This window comes from Echinops telfairi, unplaced genomic scaffold (genome assembly GCF_000313985.2).
Source record: "Echinops telfairi isolate 266 unplaced genomic scaffold, ASM31398v2 ScPeMD7_7469;HRSCAF=8507_1, whole genome shotgun sequence".
Classification (NCBI taxonomy): Eukaryota; Metazoa; Chordata; class Mammalia; order Afrosoricida; family Tenrecidae; genus Echinops; species Echinops telfairi.
In genome coordinates, this window is record NW_022111373.1 from 58,142,013 (window position 1) to 58,166,545 (window position 24,533).

At 37.1% G+C, this 24,533-nt stretch overlaps 1 protein-coding gene across 1 annotated transcript in view; it reads right to left on the bottom strand.

The window, feature by feature from the left end:
* ADGRV1 (adhesion G protein-coupled receptor V1) overlaps positions 1-24,533 on the bottom strand; it is a 675,247-nt gene that overhangs the window by 644,100 nt on the left and 6,614 nt on the right. Inside the window, exons 2-12 of the mRNA XM_045285199.1 lie at positions 23,283-23,432; positions 22,105-22,200; positions 19,322-19,426; positions 17,404-17,517; positions 15,731-16,296; positions 15,082-15,352; positions 14,374-14,703; positions 7,802-7,978; positions 5,170-5,393; positions 305-431; positions 16-201 (exon numbers count right to left, since the gene is read on the bottom strand). Of these exons, the coding sequence (XP_045141134.1) occupies positions 16-201; positions 305-431; positions 5,170-5,393; positions 7,802-7,978; positions 14,374-14,703; positions 15,082-15,352; positions 15,731-16,296; positions 17,404-17,517; positions 19,322-19,426; positions 22,105-22,200; positions 23,283-23,432 (2,346 nt within the window). The remainder of the gene's footprint in view (positions 1-15; positions 202-304; positions 432-5,169; positions 5,394-7,801; positions 7,979-14,373; positions 14,704-15,081; positions 15,353-15,730; positions 16,297-17,403; positions 17,518-19,321; positions 19,427-22,104; positions 22,201-23,282; positions 23,433-24,533) is intronic.

Here is a 24,533-nt window from a genome sequence, read left to right on the forward strand (position 1 = left end):
AAGAAGCTCCGGTACCTCTGGTATTCCATCTAATCTGGTTAGCAAGGTGACCACAATCTCCCTCTCCCCAGGCTGAAATTCCAGGACCCCCATGTTTCCATAGAATTCATTACTGTCTCTTGGCTCCACGCGGTAGTGTAGAAACTGCTTTACAAGAGCCCCCCGGGATCGGATGATGTGCACTTCTACAGCTTCCCCTTCCTTAAAAGAGAAAGGGGGAAAAATCACAAATACTCAAGTCCTTCTCAATTCCATTCTCCTGAAGCTGTGATCAGCGGGGCAACTGGGCTTCCTTCATACTTACGTTTATAACATAAGGTCCTCGAGAAGACGGAGAAAACTCAAAAACTCCCCCAGGATCATCATTTTCCAAAATAATTAGATCCCGACTAGTATGTCCGGATTTCAGCACTTGATTTTCCACACTGACCCTGTCAAAGTCAGGGACGAAAAAGGTACCAGCTAATTATAATTTTACTTTTAAATTTTCTAGGCTTATAAGATAATATTTATACCATGCACAAAGAGTAATGGAAAGGGAAGTGACTAGGAATTAAAATTGAGTTTAAGTGTCTTAAGTTCACTTAAAATCAAAAGTTTTACTCACAGCCCTTATAGGAAGACTATTTCCGAATTCACTGTTAAGTTGTTTTCTTTGAAACCAGCACCACATCTATATATCAGAAATACGGTAAACCAAACGCTGTAAGTGAACTACATTTTATTTTTAAGAAGAAACAAAAACAATTTGTTTCCACATTATCAGAAAAACTATAATTTGTTATACTAAGTAAAAAAAAATGATACCTGAACATTTCATTATAATTTTATATTCATTTGAATGTCTTTAAGAAGTATACTGCATAAATTGCTAATAACTTGCAAAGAAGTTGTGTAACTGCATGGATTAAAGTTAGCCAAATGAATTAAAAATAAACAATGCCATAAAACTGATTCTGTTTTGGCAATAATTTGTGTCCCTTAAAGTGTTTTCTGTTCACTTCCATTTTAAACTCATGCAGAGTTTTTTTCCCTTTTATAATTACACAAAATTTGGACATAAGAGAGGGAAAAAATTAATAAGCTAGGACAGATCTAGGGCGCAAGGCATGTTATAACAATTCTTATGTTGTTTTTGTTGTTAGCTGCCATCAAGTTGGTCCCGACTCATAGCAACCCTATGGACCAAGCATGATGTCCTTATATATACCTCAAAAAGGAGATATTAAAACAAGATGTTTCTGGTTTTCAATTTCCGGGGTTTATGCTCAGTGTGTAATTAGAATGATCAAAGGGACTTAGACTGCAAGGCTCTGTGGGTTTAAAAGCCAGCAGGCTCCTAGAGAATTCTCAATCCTGCAAGCTGCTCTAAACCTTTCCAAATGTCACTTCCTCCTGAACCAGAGTACTCATGATCAGACCTCAAAATCACAATGAAGCTACAATTATTATGTAGAAAGCACAGCTAACTTCCTATGCAATATATAATCTGAATTAATATCCTTCCCTACATTTTGAAAATGTGCAGCAATACTTAGCATGTGGTTAGCTACAGAAGAGATACTCCAACTAACAGGGCAGTTCTTTATCATCTTGTTCATGAAGGCATGATTTTCACGGCAAATATGCCTATATCTCTTTGATATTAATATTTTCATTTTTAAAATGCCCTATGTCCACACAAGCTAGAAGATAAGAAAAATGGAGCAGAACCCAAAATATCACAGTCCATTCTGATCACTGAATGAATAAATTTATCTTTAGACTTTCTTAAAGCATACCAGCCCTTGTTATAAAGGCAAGTGTTGAAAAGTTCTGTCTGCAACAACCAAGGTATAGGCAAGAAAATGCTCAGATACACTCAGAAACGCCATGGAAGAGATGAGCCAATTGTTTGCTATTTCTCTGTTGAACAAACTGCAGGGTGTATTAAGGATCTTGTGTGAGAATTTCAAAAGCAAGACACACTCCTTGTTCTCTGGGTTGTGTATAGCCATAAAGAAAGTTAAAACAAGCCCTTCCAATGGCTAGCTGGGCTGCCTGGCTTGTATTGTACCACATTTACAATGTAAACATATAGGTATACTACTCCTCCAACTGCCGTCAACTAGTCTAAATATATTCATAATTTAAAACGCTTATAACAACAACCCAAACCCTCCATTGTCAGTAGACTGGAACGACACACAGGGCATGCACAGGCACATGAACAAGCAGAATCCCTACAGGACCGTGGGTCATGCAGAAAGACAGCCTCGTCCAACACAATCACTTGCAAAGCAAAAATGCTGAAAAATCGACAATAAGACTTTATTGTGTACACTTACCCAAAATATACCACAGACCTTTCCGTTTCTACCCTGTTAACACAAAAAGACGTGTGGGAGGGGGGAAGAGGCGATAGGGACACTATTTGCCAAACTCTCGCTCATACTACTAGAAACGTCGAGGGGCAGAGAAAAATAAGCTAAAGAAAGCCCTTCATTTTTTTTGACCCAGGAACTATCAATGTTGACTTTATGGGAATGCTGCACATTGGCACTTTCTATTGACAATTGCTAGCAAGGGCTCCGTGGTTCCCACGTATGGACGATGACCCCATGGCCAGATGGCACGTGAAGACTCATTCAAGCCATTCCTTCCCAGGCCTCCTCCACGGCGCTGGTGCTTGCCAACCGCTGAACAGACTCACAGACCGCAGCAGCTGAGCAAATTTCATTCAGCCTATCTAGAATTACTTAGTCGCTTTAATTAGGGGGCTTTTTACAGGAAAAAAAAAAAAAAAAGGAAACCTCAATCCTCAGATCTAAATAAACCCTGCTGTTCTTTGAGTTAGAAAAAATATGTAAGCCGAGAAATACACACTTTTCATCCTTTGCCTGGAATACACTCAAGGGAGGATAAAATATCATGATGTTCATAAATAATGACAAATATTACTTAAATACAATTTTTATCAAGAGACCTAAACACTATCCTAACTCTCCAATTTATTCCATTTCTAAAGCCTTGAAAGCATCAAAATGTATAGCTCTGGTTTTTTAAGTCAAATATATATTTACAGACATGGGGTTATATAGCACATATGAAGTTGTTTCTGAGTGGAGACACCTAAACAATATAACATTTTTAATTAGTATGGTTTGAATGCCTCAAAATTTACTTAGGACTAAGACAAATTCTACTTATGCCTGGTTTCCTCAAAGATTGCTTGCTACTAAGACAAGTTTTACGTTTGTTTAGTTGGAAAAAGAGAGTATTTGAATTTGACATTAGGAGACCAATTTACACTCTATCACAATAAAGCATTCATTATTTTTGTTACAATATTCTTGTATAATGACTTAGTATTGTTTATTCATTCTTGCATTTTAATTTCATTACAAATTTGCAAAAGAGCATGCTAGTTCAAATCGGATTTTTTTTCTCATATTTTATTTAACCAATTATGTCTTAGAAACACTCAAGTGTTATTTTAAAAGCTCATTCTTGCTCATACACAGTTGAGATATTACAAGAATTCTCTAGTTTCTAATTGAATTAGGGCATTTTAATAAGCATACAAATTAATTTCCTCTTTTTGAAATAAGATGAACCATTAATTTCTGAAAACTTTTATCCTATGATTGAGACTTACTTGGGTATTATTTTTACCCACAGGAGAGAGAGACAAAAAATAAAATACTTAAAAATGCGTTTAGTTCATTTCAAATGTTTCTATAATCGAGTCTTACAAATGACTGACTTGGCAAGCATGTAGCTATAAAGAAAAGCCATGCATTTTCAGTGGGTTTAAATCACTCTTTGAACATTTAAAGCAGAGCAGAGACCCCCAGCTGAGCTTGTAAATTTCACAGTTTTAGATCACGATTATTCTTCATATTTCAGATTTTGAAGAATTAATAAGTATTCAGATCTCTTTTAAGGAAAAAAGCATAAGTAAAAAATTCATCATAGTATGTACTTCACAGATTGTTTCTATCATACTATGCACCTTCCTTTAGAATTTATTACATAGCATATATCAGACTGTAAGTCACTTGGATTTATTCTTCTTAACTTGTGTCTTGTTTATATTTTTGCATTTTTGTTTCAATACTTTTTATTTTTACTTTTTCATATGAAAGAAAGTAAACATAACATTGCTGTCTCAAAACAAACAAAAGTGTCAGTGGGTATTCAATAACTGGTTTTCTACATTCTGTATCTTCCCTCTACATAAAATTTAAGTTTTTGTAAACGACTGCTTGTCAGCTTTTTAGAGTTATGTTCCTCTTTTGTTTAAGCAGAAAGAGGTTAGCTGAAATGCAGCTAGACAAAATGTCTACCAAAAACAAGAGATTGATAAGAATAGAGGAAAATAAACAGAGGCTACAATATTTACTACTTCAGCTCTGATTAACATGGGTCAAAATATCATTTGTCAAATTACTTTGTGATTTTGCTGTTTCTCAAGTATAACAAAGCCTGTCACACCTAATCTTCTCTGACAGTCTCCACTGTAACATAAGTAGACCTGCACTACAACAGTTTGCTTCTGATTTGTAAAAAGCACCCATCAGCATCGATTAAACAACATAGGATTTTGTTTGATTTTTACTGAAAAAAAAAAAATTTCTTTGAGAATGGCATCTCTTCTTAATATAAATTACCCAATGACGAACGCCAAGTAAATCTTTATTAGAGAAAAAACACTTACATTTTGTATTATTTCTGATTGCCTGACAATTATGTATTGTTTAGCATTCTATGTAAAGAAAAGAATTTCATTATGTGAAGATTAAAAATTTCATTTTACTTACTCAAAAGACTAATCCTCACCTTTATTAAAAACAGAAGCTAACAGAGTTATTTGCTTAATTAACCTAACATTTTAGATTTGTTGCTGCCATTCTGAAACATAGCAACCTATTAACTATGCTTTAGAGTTAACCAACACCTCCCAAACTCTCCTTGTAATACATCACAATAAAAAGTGCTGCAAAATTTCTCTGGAAAATATAATATTTGGTCTAAACAAACCAACAACAAATAACAAAAGAAGGCCAGCATAACATTATCTCTTTGCTTTTTCTCAACAATATGTGGAGGAAAAAATTAATATCAAAAGTTAATCAAGAGAGTATGGATATATAAACATCACTAAATGTAATCAAAAGGAGTTATTACCTGTCTAGAGAAAGTGTTACGGTTTCATTCATTTCTGGTATGTCATCAGCTTTGACAGTAATGTTGATTGTTGTGTCACTTTGTCCAGATAAAAACACAACAGAGCCATTAAAGGGACCTATATCATCCAGGGTCACTGCTTTTGAATTAAAGCCAGAGGGCTTTAAACTCCAATAGACAGTAGCCTGCCCATCTGTTCCATCCCGATGTAAAGGAATGTATATCTTTAAAAGAGAAAGTGAAAGAACAATTTCCTCTGCAATACATACTCCTAAATTATATAAGCATTGCATTTCATAAGTGCACCTCATATTATTTCCTGTGCTCCATATAGAAAAGTGAGCTATTAAATTCCATTAGTATTATAAGGGAACAAATCTTTTTAAGGCTGAAAGTATATTAGACACATTTTGTTTTACTAATCAAATTAATCTACAACTTTATCCACAACCAAAAATGTGCCTATCCAAGGACTTGTCTCAATAAAATAGATATATTTTAAAAGTCCAATAATCTGGAGAGCATTGACCAAGCTTTCTAAACAATAAATTTCCATGAGAGGTTCTCTGGAAAAGAATTAATATAATATGCCATTAGAAGCTGAAAAGAAATGTCTTTATAAAACCTGTAAATTATACATAATGTAAAATGCTTCCCAATGTGATAGGGGGAGGGGGGAATCCACCCAATTAAATAAATACTCACATCACAGCTCTAGGTTACCTTAAGCAAATTAACCTCTCTGAACTAAATTTCCTCATATGCAATGAAGCTAATGGCACCTACATTTCAAGTCCTTTAAGTGTGTAGGACAGCGTTTCTGCAGAGTAAGCGCTAAATCAATGGAAGCTATTATAAATAACTGTGAAAACATGCACTTGCCACTTTCATTTAAAGCTAGCATTTTCAATATACCTAATGAAAAAAATCATTGCAATCGTAATGATATGCTACTACGCTCATGAGAGGCAGCCTCTTTATGACTTGTCCTTTAACATACAGGATGGGGTTCTAACATTTTTGTAGAAAACAGAATTAAAGGACAGTGGAATTCTTCCATGAACTTTGTGAAGCCCCTTTGTACTATCTTAAAATAATGGAAGGCATTTTCACCAATAAGCATTCTGCTAATTTGGCCAGCAATAGTAAAGCCTGTAAATAGTGACTGAGGTAAAATTCAAAGCAAAGTCAACAAAGTCACGGTGGGCCAGGCCACTGAGCCATCTGGAAGGAGTGCATGTGATGAGGACAACTGATGGAGCAGTGAACAAAGAGAAACTCCTACGTTGGGGGTTTCCCAAAAAGGGAGGAACACAGCCTCACGGAGGCCAAAACATACCTTCGAAGCCTCAAAGGAAAAATAGGAAATGGAAAATGTATAGCTTTATAAGATAAGCAAATAAAAGCAATCCACTCTTTTAGAACAATTGAAATGCTCTCCTAATACAACAGAAAACAATGTGTATGCATTTTTTAAAATGGAGCTTCCCTGTCTATTTACAGAATCAAACAAAGGAATGACACCATATTTTGACATGAGGTTTTAATAAAATCAACCCTCCTCATCCTTATCTGAACTCAACCCAATTTAAATTAAATCTACGTGTGAGATACCTGGAGAGAGTCGCAGGGACAGATTGTGCTCCTGAGAGGCAGTGCTGTCTCTAGATCGGTGGAAACTGACCAATTCAACAAGGTGTCTATGGGATGCATATTCGGAAGGAGGGGTGGGAAATCTTGTATATCTGTATATACAACTCTCATATGTACATATATATGTATTTGTGTGTGTATGCACAAAATCTGATTCAGTATCCCTGAACTGTAACCTCTACCAATTACACAGCCCAAGACAGACTTCTCCTTCCTATCAATGAATTCATCTGAAAATCTGAAAGACAGGGTAGGTCAAGGACACGTGTGGTACCTGGCCCGGCCTTAAAAAAGCAAAACAAAATAGTTTATGTGTGACTATCACTATATCAAATATCATGTTGTGGTTAGGTGCCACAAGTCAGCTCCGGCCCAAAGCGACCGTATGTACAACAACAAAACACTGCACAGTGTGTCGCCACCCTCACAATTGTTCCTACGCCTGAGCCTGTTGGTGCAGCCAGCCTGTCACTTCTTCTTTTCGAGGACCTTCCTTTTCTCACCGCCCTATACTTGACCAAATATGACATCCCTCTCCATATTCTCTCCTGACATCTGTCCAAAGTATGTAAGATGAAGTCTTACATCCTGGCCCCTCAGGAGCCCTCTGGCCTTACTTCTTCCGATACAGCTTGTTTTGTCCTTTTAGCAGACCAAAGTACTATCAATTTCCTTTCTAGCAGCACAATTCAAATGCAGTGTTCAATATCATAGCACTGTTAAAAGCAGCAACATCAAAATATCCTACATCCTCTGTCCACAATTAATTCTACTTTTATTCAATTGAATATGAAAAAGGACCATGAGAAATCATACACTTGTCAATTACTTGAGTCAAATTATATATTCAAGTTTGCTGTAAATGAGGAAGCTTTTCAAGATCTATGAACTCCATATACTAGCGTCAATACATATATATATATTCTATACATAGCTCCAAACTCTATTAGACCCCATCATTAAGTAAAAACCTACTTACCACTTCAGCCAGGGAATCTTCTGGTTCATGCAAAATGATTGGAAGACTGCTAGTAAAACCAATTTCTCCATTTGCAATGTCTGGAGTAATGAGTAAAGAAATATTTTGAATTTTTCCAAGTCTAGGACTTACAGGTGGGATTGGAGGCCTGATGTTCACCAATTCCACATTCTCCAACTGTTAATAAATAAAAATAAACAAAAACTCTAAAATGAAGAATAAAAACTTTAAATTAAAAAAAAAACTTTAATATATGGGGTAACAAAATGTTACAATTAAGTTAACAATTTAATTATCCTCCTGTATAATTCACCGTCTCTTAGCAATTGCCTGCACTGGCTTTTTTTAGCTTTTTCTTGCCACAAATAGAATTGTTCCTCAGAATTCTTCCAAATCCTGTATCTTATAATTTTATACCTCCATCACAATAATAGTTATATCTCTTTTTCAAATTTGAAATTCTGGACATTATAAGACTGTCACAAAAACACCCCACAGCTATTATGTTTTTGGCTCTAACTGATGATGACTCCCCCCACCCCCGATATACAAAAAGACTGGTCCATAGAGTTTTGATTGACTGAATTTTCAGTAGTAGATGACCAGGCCTTTTTCCCTAGTCTGTCTTAACTCTGAACGCTCCAAAGGAGCATATTCAGCATCCTAGCAACATAAAGCCTCCACTAGCCAACAGATGGCATTGGCATTGGCCAATCATATGGACAGATGGTCCAAAATGGCAATCTCTACCTCTGGTCCACGTCCCCTCCTCACCACAATCACCACTACCACCACCTGCTTTTCCTTCATTGGCCTATCCCAAGTTTCTTGACCTTAAAGCCAAAGCTCAGAAAGTTGGCTACACACCTCCTTCTACTGATTCAACTAAACATTCCCCTTCAATTACAGGAAAATAGACTATCAGAACTCCAAACTGTAACTCAATATGCCGTTTAAAGAAAGGCAACACATATACACACACAGTGCCGCTGTAACAAATGAACACAACCACCACAGTAACTTTTCATGGTGTTTTCCTCACCCAGAATGCCTCTCGCTCTCATCTCACAAGTTCAAAACATGCCCATGCTCAAAGGCCGACTCAATTTCTGTACTTTTCCATGAAGATGTCCTTGGACATCCCAGTCCTCTGTATTCTACTATTTCCAAATTATTACTTTTATCCTCACTGAACCTAAAATTTAATTAAAAATGTTTTGTTTCATGGATTTCTCATTTGAAGACCTGGCTGGGAAAAATGGAGTTGCCATGAATTAGAATCAACACAATAGCAACTGGTTTAGATATTGCTTTTTTATCATTATTGCTTGTGCTCCAGACTTTTACACAGTTTTACTTCACCCAGGACTGTGGACCTCTTGAATGATTACATTATTTTCTTTTTTATTCCTAGCACATTACATAGCCTCAAGAATGCGTTAGACAAACAAAAGGTATTGGTTGATTTATCCCTGAAACCTAAACTGAGCTCTACTGATACATCGAAAGCCTTCAACTGCTTACAGGTTCCTACTACAAAATTTGAACTCACTTGAAATTTTTAGAAAGAAGACTACAGAAACCATAGATATGTAGGCCACCATAATCTTAACGAGCCACTGTGGATCTCCTCTCCTCTGTGAGCCTTTGTAATGTGGAAAGGAAGCCACGACATAGTCACCAATAGAGACCTGTGATTAAGCTGCTATTTTCACAGGTGAACATAAACGGTGCTGCTGACTGCCCCACATACTTTCACACTCTGTGGTGAATAATATGTTTTTAAAGGGAAAAGGTAAACATCTCTTCAAAATGTCACATATTTTGAAAACGAGATAAAAGAGAAAGATATTTTTTAAAGCCACAATTGGTATTCACGTTCATAAGAGATAAAAGGTGCTGGCCTCACCAGTGTCCTGAAACACTGAGTAAAAACTGTCATTCTACAGTGATTGTGTGTGTAAACACTCTTCTGCCTGTATAGTCATAAAGAGATAAACTGATTATCGTGTTCAAATACCCAGGAAAGAAACGCAATAGTGTGTTAGTAAAACTTTCTAAAATAAAAAGTTTCTTCATAGTTACTTTCATCACACACACAAAGCACTGCTCATAGATATTTTATTACTGAGCGGTAAGAAGAAAGAAGACAGCGAAGGCTCAGAAAGCAATGACTCAAAAAGAAAATGTGGATTTTACGTTGCTTCTTTCCTAGTGTCCGTGCCTTTTCCACTGGGATGTTCAGGCATCTGTAAGTGGAGCGACTCCGTTCACGAAGAGTCGGTCTTTGCTTTCAAGTCACTCGCAATGGGACAGCGCATTTCTCACTCCAGGCTGCCAGAGTCGTCTCTCAGACAGAAGTATTTCGCTGAAGAATGAGGTGCAGCTCATGGCTCAGAATCCCCTTTCTTCAGTTTCATTCAACTTGCTTGCCGAGTCTGATGCCTCCCATTCTTGCGCTGCTCATCCATTATGCACTATACAAACTACACAGCCTTCTAATTCCAACCAGCTTCCCAGCCCCACAGCTCTTTTGAATGGCAGGGATGATGTCAGTGCCTAATCAAGCCGCCCACCCCGCCCCGCCCCCTGCCACACAGGGGAGAAGCGAACTGTCTGTCTGCACTGTAAGGCCTTGGCTTTCTAACTGAATACAGAGATAACATAACCAATTGGGTCTGGAATTGGTGGTGTAAACAGCTTTCTAACGCAGCCTACAGCACCACATTCCTGAAGTGCACACTACCTTCAAGTTTTTACTTAGTTCTCAAGGTTATCAAAAAACAAATTATATAGTGATTTGTAAGATGTTGACAGTAAAAGAACTTCAGTAAAATCTGACTCACAGAAACTTCTTATTAAAATGTTGCTTATAGGGGATTTTTCAAAGATATGTTGCTAGAGATATTAGAAGTATTCATAATAGTTTAACAGAGAGGCTACTCATATGAGCATAGATAGATAGATAAATAGATAGATCTCTATCTGCAGTAAAAAAATGGTTTTGAGGTAACAAAAGGAATGAGAGAAAACTAGAATGGAAACAGCATTTCACTGCCATTCAAAGTTAACATTTATGTACCATCACTCTGACAACTGTCACCTAACTCCAACTACTTGCGGAAACATCAGTTGGCCTACTCCTCTCTGAAATCAAATGCAACTGTGTAAAATCTTTACCTCATTTATTTTCATAATTTGGCTTGCATATGAATTGTAGGCTCTGTTAGATTAGAGACAGAGAAAAAAGAACTGAACACTGAGGTGGTAGGGGCATAAAGCCTTAGACACACACTGAGGAGCATGTTCTGATTTCAAAGGACACCAGTAGCCGAGAAGACAGAGAGCACTAGCACCCAAAGTCCCAAATACCCAGTGGACATTCCTAAATTCTACAAGTTCATTTGCCTAACAATTATCTCCAAGAGACACCTTCCAATTTCCCAGTTGGGGAAATGCTACCCCAAGTGAGAACTCATGAAATTGGTAGGCATTTTCATATTCATAGAATCAATTTAAAGTGCAAACAAGATATGAAAAGTTTTTGCATAAAGTCCAGCTTAAATTGTTTTGTTTTAGGTTCCTAAATATTGCTCTAAATATGCTCAGGTGGCAGCATTCTACTTGTTTTAACTTCTGGCCAATGGCTTGAACACGCTCTATTCTACTTGATTTGATCTAGATCCACCAACCTCTGGCCAGTCATCTCAAAAATGCATTCCATCAACTAGAGGAAGAAATGAAACAGCTAAGAATAGGTCCAGTTTGATATATCAACCAGAGAAGAATAACTCAAAAGTCATTCAAAGTGTTTGTTGCCTCACAAACAAAAGCATGCACCATAATAAAATTTCCCCAGCAAGCTCAAGGAGAAAACAATAGGACCAACAGTCCCAGGGGGCCTTGGGGGAAGAAGGGGACAGGAGAGGGGGGCGGTGGGCAAACAACACCAGAGATAGGGGAACAACTAGGGAATAAAAATCAATAATAAAGAGTATATGGAGATCCTGGGGGCACTGGAGCAACAGCAATCTAGGTGAGAGGAAGTACTATGAGGCAGAAGTAGGGTGAGCGTGATGGTGGGACAGAAGGAAGGTAAAAGGAAACAAAGGAATGCTCTAGGAAGCAAAGCTATGGATAGAGGTATAAGCATAGGTGTGTCCACATGTAAATACATTAATCCATAAAAATAGAGGTATTGGCCTATGTACATATATTTGTATGGCAATACACTGAGGTAGTGGATGGACTTTGGGCCTCTGCTCCTACCCTCCCCCAATACAAGAACACGTTGTTCTAACAAATTGGCAATCTGAGATGCTCACCCTCCTGACACAATCGCTGAAGACAAAATGGGTGCATAAGCAATTGTGGTGAAGAAAGCTGATGGTGCCCGACTATTAAAAGATTTAGCGTCTGGGGTCTTAAAGACTTGAAGGTAAACAAATGGCCATCCAGCAGAGAAACAACAAACCCACATGGAAGAAACACACCAGCCTGTGCGATCTGAGGTGTCACTGGGACCAGGTAACAGGCCTCAGAAGACCCTTAACAATCAAACAAACAAAACTATATGGTTGAGAACGAGGCGAGTCGGAGCAGAGAACCAAAGCCCATCATTAGACAATGGAACATCCCCCACAAATTAAATAAATCTAGATTAAACAAATGTATAGAGATAAAATTTCATTCAGGGTCACCAGCAGCTGGGGAGTGAAGAGTGGGGCTTTACAGTTTTCAGGAGATACTGAATTTCTGCTGAGAGTGATGAAAAGCTTTTTGGAAATGGTAGTGATGAGTGCACAACAAGGTGAGTGTATTTAATGTCACTGAATTTTAAACTTACAATGACAACATTTTGTTATAGATATTTCACAATATTTTTTAATTAAGAAAAAATTCCCCATTGACAAAAAGCACTTTGAAAAATTAATAATTATGATGAACAGGATCTCTCTCAGCTAGTTACAAAGTCGTTGGCTAATCCGGGGAAAAAGCATCCTTCTAGGTAGGCAAATTACCCTAAGTAGTGAGGAATAATACATTCCCATAGAAAGCATCCATGGCCCCATTGGCCAAGAGTCCTCATGGAAAACCCTGAAGCGCACAAGCATGAGCAGTGGCTCAGCTAAAACAGGCAACGGTCTTCAGAAGGAAAGACACATCCCACTGAGTGCTGAGCATCTGCCTGTGAAATTCAGACCATGAAGGGAAAATGTGAGAAACTTTCGGAGCTAAAGAGCAAGTTACATACAAAGGCAAAGAATTTTTGAACCCTCACATTTCTCATCAATAACTGTGGATGCTAAAAAAATACAATACCTTTCCAATCTCAAAAAGAATAGCGTTATCAATGTATAAGTTTCTATCCAAAGCGAAACTGCAAGGTAAGTATGAAATAAATTTGTAACTGTTCAAAAACTCCAAAGTTTACCTTTACCCTTTTTGCATTCAGTATTTGAAGATAGGTATATCACAACTAAAATAAAACATGATACAAAACTAGCATGTATGAAGTACGCATAGGAAAACAGCACAATTAGGCTCAACATTCAATGTATATTATAAGATAGCTGGAAGATAACATTAGCTAAGTGAAGATGGAAAATAGGAAAAGACTAATTTGAAACTCCAGGGCAAGCAATGGTATATTATAAAACAAAGACTTGAAACAAATACGAACATTTCAAATGTGCCAGGATTCAAAGAAATCCATTCACTTTTTGGCCTATCTTTTTTTCCCCTATTTTTAAATCTTCCTATTAGCAAAGATAACAGTGACTTAAAATGTTCTCTATTGAGCCATCCAGACTTGGGTCTACATTGTTTACTTATCTAATTGAAATTTGATAAGACTTTTATTACTTTCTGTTTTTAAGGATAAGTCAGTATCAAACACATGAAAAGCCTATCACAGTATCAAACATGAAATGTAGATGTTTTACACTTGGACAATAAAAAGAATGTTTTGGTTATAAGAAATAAAAGACATACAGTGGAAGGAAATGTTATGAGGAGCTTAGTGCTTCGTATTAAATAGTCCAAAGCCCAGAAATTATATACACAATTAACAGACAAAGAATTGTCAATTTGAATATATTGATCTAAAAGAATTGGCCAAACTTTCCTCATACTGCCTTTTTATCTGGTAGCCAGCCTTTTCTTGCAACATTCATCATGCAAATCCATACCCAGGGTCGTGTTTTTCCAAACAAACGGCAGAGAATGGCAACTCTCTCTTTCATCCAGCCCTCCTACAGTTTGTTAGTGACCTTACCCATTTTGTTCTAATTTGCATTACTGTGCCTGATATACTTTGATTAACATTTCATGAAAACATGAATCTTCTCAAAGTAAAAGCCTTGTCTTATCTGTCCTTCGCAGTTCAGGAGCAAGCACACTCTCGTTGGTCTAGTTGAACTACTTCAATGACTTTTAGTAAGCAATAGTGAAATCCAAAATAAAAATGAGGTCAAAACAATAAAGAAATACTAAAGGTTTGTTAACTCTCTCACAAGTAAGTACCCTTTTAGTTAAAAATAAATTGGACATCATTTTAATCATTAAGGTACCTGTACTAGAAAGTGGGCTCCATTTTGAAGAAATGCATCGTTTCTAATTGGTAGTTTTGTAGTAACATGAGCTGTGTGCTCAGGGAAGAGGAGACTATTCCTCCTGGATATATTTAAGATGCCATGTGTTGCACGCAAAGGGTCCACGGGTCCGGCCGGAATGTAAAGTGCAGAATAAAGCATCCTCACATCGCCTTTAGTTCCACCTTGTCTTGCAAAGCTCAAAGATAAAAATCGTTCACCTGGGCTGCTTTCAATCTTCTGGTTTTCCACAGGAAAAAATGTTATTAGGCCATAAACATCATCACTATCCTGAATGTAGAACAAAAGCTGCAGATAAGAAATAGAAGATTAAAGGGCAGAATTCGCACATCTGAGCTGGCCGGACTCTCTTTTCTAGGCTGTCTGATTTTTCAACAGAGCTATTTGTAGATCACGTCTAAAAATGATCACTCCTTGTATGAAATAAGAATAAGAGATTAATCAAACGAGATAGGAAACCTTTGCTAAATTTTAGTTTGTCATGATTTTTGAGAGTAAAATATTTCTTTGCAGAAGAGATAACCTTGAGCAAGGGAAACAACAATCATTCCCATCATCTGTGTTCGTCCTGCCAGATGAAATGTAAATTGGATTTATATGCCCCAAATCTTTGACTCTCTGTAACACAGATACCTTCACAAGAGTAAAGTATACTAAGAGATTTACCTCTGCGGGTTCGCTCACTTCTGCACCTCCACGTATTGTGTGAGGCTGAATTTGAAGCAAATAAGCTTCGGCCTCCTCGGGGAGATCATCATTCACGATCGTCAGAGGAATTGGCGCAGTCATCTGCCCTTGGGCAAAATGCAGAACTCCAGAGCTTGGTCTGATATCTGCCGTGACAGGCGAGGGGTCGCTGCTATTTCGTGTCAACAGCCAGCTCACAGAAACATTGCCATGGGTGCCACCGTTCCTGACCACCGTGACTTCCTGGAATCTAGAAGGTTTCAAGATAAAGTGGTTATTAAAAGTATACTCTATGACTCGCAGACAGGCTTTTTCAGTGTCAACAAGTCACCAGCCTCTGGTAAGCATAGAATCTAATTCAGTTTTTCATCTGAGACGAGAGTAAATCTGTGGAGGGGTCCTAGAGCACTACGATAGCATAAATTCATATGCACATTTAAATCAGACCTCCAATAAGAAAAAAACTGGTGAAGCCACGGTAAAGGAAATGTCACATACTCAACAGTCAAGAAATGCATCCACAGTTCAAAACCAACAGCTGCTCCCTGGGAGAAAGATGAGGCTTTCTATTCCCATCAGGAAATGCATATTAAAATAATTAGAAAAGCAAGTTTAAAATGAAACATACCTCGTGGCTGTATCTTCATCTACTATAACTGTCCTTTCAAACAAGATACTGTTGAATGAGAGAACACCATAAGGCTTGTCATTAGGCTTAATGGTGACTTGCACAACAGAAGGGCCTAACAGCACAGCATCTCCTCGTAAGGAGTCCTTCAGCAGCATGACGTGAAAGGATTCAGCAATCTCTGGGATAGAGTCATCAATGATTTGAAATTTTAGGTGTGATTCATGAACCAAAGGTGGAAAAACAATAGTTGTGTGTGGCTGAAGATCAATGAAGTCTACATTTTGCTGGGCGTGTGCTGTTGAGTTCCCAGTTATAACAGCATAACTGATGGAAACGTCATACGCATCAGACCCAATCAGATGCCCACTATCATCCTTTCCACGAACTATAGGAATTAGGAGAATATGATCTTCCTCAGGAACCATAAAAATGCTCTGAGTAAATCGTACAGGACTGTCATTTTTCTTAATGATGATTGCAACTGAGCTCCTAGAGCTGTTGATCTCAGCTCCTCCTTCTAAACTTTTCAGCTGAATTAAAAACATTTCATCATTTTCAGGTACCTATCAAAACAATACAAACAAAGATAAAACATTCATACCAACAAATACTTGCCCAGAAACCAAGGCATAGAAAGTCACAGCGTTTCAATATAATTACACTGTTGGTTTTTTAAATCATTTTATTGGGGGCTCATACAGCTCTTATCACAATCTATACATCCATCCATTGTGTCAAGCACATTTATACATACGTTGCCATCATCATTTTCAAAACATTTTCTTTCTACTTGAGCCTTGGTATCTGCTCCTCCTTTTTTCCCCTCTCCCCCCCACCATCCCACCCTCATGAACCCTTGATAAATTATAAAACATTATTATTTTCATATCTTACACTGTCCACGGTCTCCAAAGCAAGTGATGTGTTATATAAAGGGGGGATGACAATAAGGCAATGGTGTGCATAAGGAAGAAACAGTAGGAACTACTGTCTTGCACAGAAACAACCCATGCATTCTATAATGTTTGCTTATTTTCTAACAGACATGTGTTTTTTTAAAAATAGCATATCGTGCTCAAGAAAATACCTTGTGGGAGAGGGAGCTATTCTTTGAGCAGGGGGTTTGGGGAGGAGAGAAGAGAGGTATTCTTTGGGGTGGGGGGTGGAATGTGAATAGTTAAAATATTCAAATGAAAGAATATCATTTGTAGAAGAATTTTCTTTGCCGTCATAGTAAAATGTTTATGCTAGATAAATGGTTTCTGCTCAAAACAGCAAACCACCAACAGAAATCAGGCACCTGGGGACCAAATGCTTAAATAGGTTATATATGGCTCCCAATTATATTTCACATCCATCAGCTTTTAGAGGAATAATTCATGTGGAATGAGTAAGGCAAGTATTAATACAATATATCCACCATTGACTCTGTGACCTTGGGCAAGTTATTTAACAACTCTGCAAAGCATTTCTCTCATCTTTAAAATGATCATAATAATATTCACTACATGTAATTTCTATTTATAAAGTATGACTGACTACAAAACACTAACTTTGCAAGAATTCTACAATAATTTAAAGTACTGAGCACAAGTTAATACTTGACATAGCCTCCATAATGCACATAGTATACAATTTCTGTCCCATGTAGGTATTTAACATCATCCCACCTCATCATCAAGTACTGTCAAGTTATAAATTACGGTTGCTCTGCCAGGGAGGAAAGTGATATTTCCTCTAACTGGACTCAAATCTTCTTCAGGTGGATTTGGGCCACCTTCTACCTGCAAATAAAAGTACTCCAATCAATAAATCAGAATGTTATTGTAATGCCAGCTGGCCCAAATTTGAACTTTATGTTTAAATATTTTGACAAATGGAACATATAAACCTGGTGACAGAGAGGGTTACTCATTGGGCTGTTAATCACAAGGTCAGTAGTTCTTAACCACAAGGTCAGTAGTTCAAATCCATTAGCCCCCATATAGAAGAAAGATGAGACTTTCTGTTCTCTTAAGGGTATACATCCTTAGAAACCCACAGGGCAGTTCTACTCTCATATAGAGTCACTACGATTGGAACCAATTTGATAGTTCTCCGTTTGGTTTTTCGTGTTTGTTTGTTTGACCTTGTACATTTGCTCTTCTAATTATTAGTCAGAACCTATAATACAATTCTAGATCCTGACTACAATTACACTAAACAATGTTGCTTCTACGAGTTCTCTGGGTTTTTTCCTCAATCATTAAGCCTGAGAAAGAACAATAAGGACTTCTTGAGAGGAAGAGTTTTCAAAGTTAAATTCCCTTAGGTAACAGAATTCACCACTGGCTATGTGGCCTTGGGCAAGTTATTTAACAATTCTGCACAGCATTTTCCTCTTCTTTAAAATAATCATAATATTCACTTCCTAAACCCGAAATCTCCAGATTTTCCATCTTAGTTATAAGAAATATTTTAATATATCATCTAAATACATATTTCTAAGAAGATAAATATTATTTAAAGCATCTGTATAGAAAACATGTAAGATTACTGCATGTTCATTTCAAGATTAATACATTTTTTCATGCATTACTGTCTCCCATTTTCTTTTTTCATGTAACCTCATGTATCATAAAAACCATATGGCAAAAGTACCTATAAATATAAGTAAACATGTGTTGGTAGAAATATGGAACATAAATCTGAGCATCCATCTTATTGATAGACAAGATAGAAACTAGTATGGAAACTTTATAATACTTCAGTGTTTCATAATAGTACATGATCATGGCTTGGGATTTCTAAAACACAAGAATAATATGATAAGATTAAGTTTGTGTCACAAAGAATAGCAATGTATCAACACAAGGCAATCGGTAAGCAATAAAGGGCAATGGTTAGAGCTGGCATCCTAAGAAAGGCACCCCACCCACAGTCCATTCCATGTCCATGGATCGACAAGGTAGAGGGAAACTGCTGCTAATATCGTTCATTAAGTATGCTTTAAAAAAGAGAGAGGGAGCTATTTACAAAGAGCTATTACATACAGTGAGCCCCGGGAAAGCCCGAGCCTACCGAGCAGGCCTTGCTTCTCGGGGTCTCGCAAGTTCGCCACCTTCGACAGATGGACAACTTTCCTGTCACCTTCGACAGATGGACAACTTTCCTGTCATATGTCACAGGAGAACACTTTGGTTTTCCTTCCTAGCGAATTCCTGTTTAACACGGCTTCTGACTTTTGTGGGTTGTTCTGTCATTTTACATAAATTTAAATAATCCATAGGCATACATATATGCCCATGTGTATATGAACATATTTTGAAAAGGCTTGTCCTAGAGATTGTATTGATTTTATAGAACTAGAATTCTTACTTCTCTTTTGAGATTATTACCCGCAATGATAAGTGTATTTCCCGCAAGCATGGTATATTAAAGTGGTATGGAAAACATTTTTATATTCATCATAAAACTTGCCAGATAATAAAAGTATATTTTACTTTGATTCAATGTTGGGTTTATTATACAAAAGACCTTGATCATTAAACTCCGTCTACTAGGAACCCTAAAATGCGAACATTGGAAAGGACTGCACAGTAAACTTACCTCAAAAGCCACAGCGACTGTGCCATAGGTTCCTTTTTCCCTAATCAGAGTGAGAGGCACAGACTCGGTTCTGCCTCTGGGCTCCCTCACAGTGACTGAGGGAGGCTACATGGGAAAGAAAGGATGATCAGGCACTGATGATGAGTCAGAAAGGTGGGAGGCATTACGAGCCAGTACCTTAACAAGAAATGTCCCCAGACAAATCCATCCACGCTGGACTCCCAAGTATGTGGCATCCCCTCACAGAAACTACCGCTAAACAAACACGTAAAAATAATAATGGAAAAGAACCACGCAACTTGTCAAACAGGTGATGAAGAGGCTTGTCCTGGTTCTACATAGAAAGTATCTAGTCCAAAGATCACTAACTCATGGAGTTAGGAATTTCGTGAGAAAGAATGAAGCTACCAGTCCACAAAATTCATTGGTACCATCACTCAGCCCTGCTCCCATCAGCTCTCCCCTCCTCATTGGCCAGTTAGCCAGTGGAGGGCAAATAACTGCTAATGACTTTTTTTCGGGTATGGATCATTGGTTAGAGGTTTAAAAAAAAGCCCAGGGTAAGATATTAAAACACATCAGCATCTTTTCCAGGTATTACTCATTGGTTAGGAGTAAAAAATAAATAAAAGGCAGGAGTTCAAATATTTAAACACACCAGCTTGACTGAAAACTCAGGCTAGAAGAGGAAGAACAGAGAAACAGCCAGGTTCACTCTTAGAAAGACAGCGGGCCAGTCTCTCGGCTATTCCCCTCCATAAATGGAAATGGTAATGTCGGTTTCAGAGGGCCATCATGAAGTTTCAACCAATAATTTATGTAGAGTGCAGTATCGTGGGTTACTGACTTAAGCTCTTAGCTGCAAGATCAACAGTTCAAACCCCACACCCCACTGAGAGAGACAGATAAAGCTTTCTCTTCCTGTAAAGGTTTAAAGGCTTGCCTGTCCTACCGGGTCACGAAGAGTTGGAATTGACTCAATGGTAGTGAGTATAATCATCATCATCAATGTCATCTTCATCATCCATATAATTATCATCAAGGCTAGGAAGGATAGTCAAGCTATTGGGAACCTACAGTGTACCCCACAAATGTTATCTTTCAGTTAGCAGCAGAGGGCTTAACCCTTGCAATGCCAGGGTGCCTTACTCAATAGATACTCGTTTTAATTTTAAACATGGAGACCAGGTGTCCAGTCAGATGATACGTGGCAGCACTGACCCCCCACAAATCAGGGACTTGAAGCCAATGCTAGAGGCTAAGCTACATAATGCCAAATCCAAGTGAACAAAGATGGGGGTGACAGGTTTGGAGGCATAGTAGAGGAAGGATAGTGTGGAAAGAAACCATTTTATTCCCATCCAAATTCTCTGAAGTCCTAAATGTAAGCTTGGTATCAAATGCTAGCCAAACAAAAAAGCTGTGTTCAAATGAGATTTTTATTATTTTTTTATCAGCAAATTTTAAGGTCACTGAAGCCAAAGAAATAGCAAGAAATTAAGGGAGCCTGTTTTGGAAGCTCTACATAATTAATTAACAATTCCCTATTGCTCAAATTAAAATTATTAATTAATAAATTTAATTTTCATAGATGAAGATATAATAACCTACTGCCTAAAGGTCGACTGCAACCAAAAGCAACCTACAAGACAGAGTAGAACTGTCCCCAAAGGCTTCCTAGGCTATAGTTTTTACAGAGGCAGATGACCACAGCTTATTTCCATGTTGCAACTGGTGAGTTCGAACCACCAACCTTTTGGTTAGCAGTCAAACACTTTAACATTTTGCCATCAGAAGGCACAAGATGTCTATTAAATAGTTCTTTGTACTTAAGCTATTGAACATATAAGAATCATATTTCTCTATAGCCTACCTTGTCTCAACAGTAATTTGTACTAAAAAAAAAAAAAATACACAGTGCTCCTAACCATAGTAGCCATTTCAATTAGAAAATAAGAAGCTGGGACTGTCTTGTAGCATATCTGATCAACGCTACTTAATAGCATGATTCCAAAGGACTCCATATCCACAAGCTTTAATCTCAGTGAGCAAATCCTACTTTAGATCCATTTTGTTTACAGAGTTAGAAACAATTTCCTCCAAAACAGACTTGACTTGGGCACTTGTTTCTACAAATAAAACCCTCCGAGCATACTTGGGATTGCACACATTGCTTGCGGGCACAAGAATTCAGTAGCAAAGGAGAGAAAATGAAATGCAGAGCAAAATTTAAGGGGATAAGATAGAATGTTAACCCTCAGGAAATATTTTTAAGCAAAAAAAAAAATCCAAGGAAGAGCTTGCCTACAGAATTTTTAAGAACTGTGATATCAGTTATGCAATTTTTGGTTTACTCTGGGTTTTTTTGAACAGTTTTTCAATCTGCCTTCTGGGCTTCCAGTCACCCAAGATCTGCACAAAAGTTTGACAGACATACAAGATCTTTTTTAAGTGGTGTTTAGGGAAGTCAAACACAAGGCACTGGGTTATACACCTGACTGAAAGGCTAGCCAAGAGATGTAACCAGGGCATCAGGTGGAATGACCAACAGACAGAAGAATTAGTACAACAGCTGCCCATGACAGTGTTGGTGTCCTTAATTCAAAAACATCCTAATTTTGAAAAAATGGATGTTTGACAGGATGTAGAATAGGGACAGAGCTAACACAAATTTCATTCAAATCGACAAGATGATACTAGCTGAAAATATGTAAAATAATTGACATTTCAAATCCGCTATTATCTAGATATCTCAGGATTAATCAAACAAACTGTACCCATACCATATTAAATGAAATGATTCCAAAGGCATTGTCATTTGATAATATTGTTATAGTAACAGTCCTTGGCCATCCAAGCTTCACATTTGCTGAGGGATTCTAAAATAAAAGTCCAGGAATAAAATAATAAATTCAATAACAAGAAAAATAGTTACTTTCCTACACTATCTAAGTAATTATGTAAAATAAAATGAAAGATATCAGCATATTTTATTGAACACATTAAGGAAACATTTTAAGCTAACTCAGCAAAGTTAAAAGCCCCAAACAAGAATTTTTTAAGAACATTTGAGAACCAATAATTAATATTAAAAATTATGTTATAAATAATCATTGGCTAGTAATACTATATTTTATTACCATGTTATAATTACTATATTGTCATTAATAATATTATAATAATAAATTAGTTACCCATCATGGAATTCTGCACATATTTTTTTCTTTGACTATAGAAAGTATTGTAACTTGAGAGTTAGTTATTCTTTAAGTCATAGAGTCAAATTTGGATAAAATATTAAAGCAAACCTTCTTATGAAAGTGAGGGGAATTTTGTGTGACATTCCAGCATTAACATAAAGTAAGGGAACCTTTTTTTAAACAATGATTACAAAAATAAAACATGATGTTTTAAGTATTATTTTCATGAAAATATTAATCATGCTGGCATAATCATTCTAAAAATTATTCTCAATGTCTTTCAGAAAAAATGAACAAGAGCAAGGTTAACAGTCATTACCAAAAACCAAGACTCAAGCTATGATGGGGTGATGAGACCTGAGGTTGCTCAGGTGCCTTTCCCAGGGGAGCCTGAACTTATTTCACGGCACAGAGACCTCCCACTTCCTGCCTGATTGTTGCTTCCTCCTCTGAACTCACAAGTCATGTTCATTCTTTGGGCATCTGGTAGCAAGGATAGAAATAAAAAGAAAAAGGCCAAAGGGAAGACAAGGTCTTCTTGAGCATTGCTCATGAAATTCTCCTTGGTAGACAAATAGATAATTAGTCATAGTCTCTTCTAAAGATAATCTGAGGAATACCAGACTGTATTCTTCAAATGGACCAAAACAGTCCATTCTGACTGCCGTGAAAATCACCAACAGTGGATCACATTGACTTGTCTCTAGAGCAAAGTCTTACAGGATTTTTGTGGGGTTAAAGTCAATGGGAAAAGGACATACTTGTAATGTTAGGTGAAAAGTGAAAGTTTCATCCGGCTCTGGCAGGTCGTCATCACATACGGCTATGTACACTGTCCTGTTTGTTAGTCCAGCGGGTATAAAAGCTGCAGCATATGTGTCAAAAAAGTCTCCAGTGTCTTCGCCAGACAGCTATCAAATGCAAAAAGAGAAAGCAGGAAAAGGTGGTGGGACAAAATACCATGTTAGAACGAGTACAAATGAGGCTCCATGGAGCCATCGGCAACAACTAAATAAAAAACAACCGTGAATCATCAAATGGCACTGACGCTTCTTAATACAGCAGGTATAGATAGGAAAATGCAAATATTCAACAGCTGGTAAAACTCATTTCCCATAAAACAACTGTTAGAAATATATCCACACAAAAACATTTGTTTTTAATGCTCCAAACGGATAAAAGAATAATTACATAGAAATGTAATAATGGCTTTTTTTTGGCCTTTTTTCTCCTAAATGACCTGCTGTGGACTACAGCACACCCACCAAGATAAATTGTAGCTAAAATTCACACAAACAAGATATAGCAATTCCCTGACAAAATGTTTCAGGAAAATCAATCAACTTGTTTATCAATTTTTAAAACATGCCCTTTCCCAAAATTTCAACCTTTAGTAATATTTAGATTCTCCTACAATGACTAAAAGAAAGGCTCAATTCCTTCAGCACTCAAAGCTACTTGGTAATTACAAACTTATCACTAACTTTTGATGATCTCATTTGGTAACATTTGGCATTCCTAGTAACATTCACAGTGGAAGTAATATTTTCAAAATTGCACAATTTCCTGTTGCAACACAACTGAAATTATGCAAAATGGATAATTTAACTACTAGAAAAGTATACTTTGGCATATATAAAAAAATGTAGGACATAGGTAGAAACTTTTTTTGTCAATTTCTAGTTTCCTGGACTGGTTTTTCTAAGAGATACCATTGGTCTGCTCTTGTTCAAAACAAAAGGAGCCTCTTGGCAAAACAATCCCTCCTTAGACTATCTTCGGTGGACGTCAAGGATCTCAACAGACCCATATCAATAGAAGAAATAGACAAGGTTATCAAGGCATTACCAACAAAAAAAGCCCCTGAAGAATTCTACCAAGCATTTAGGGAAGAACTAACACAAACTCTTCCAGAACATAGAAAAAGATGGCAAACTCCTGAACTCCTTCTATGAAGCTAGTATAACTCTGATACCAAAACCGGGCAAGGATCCCACAAGAATTGAAAACTA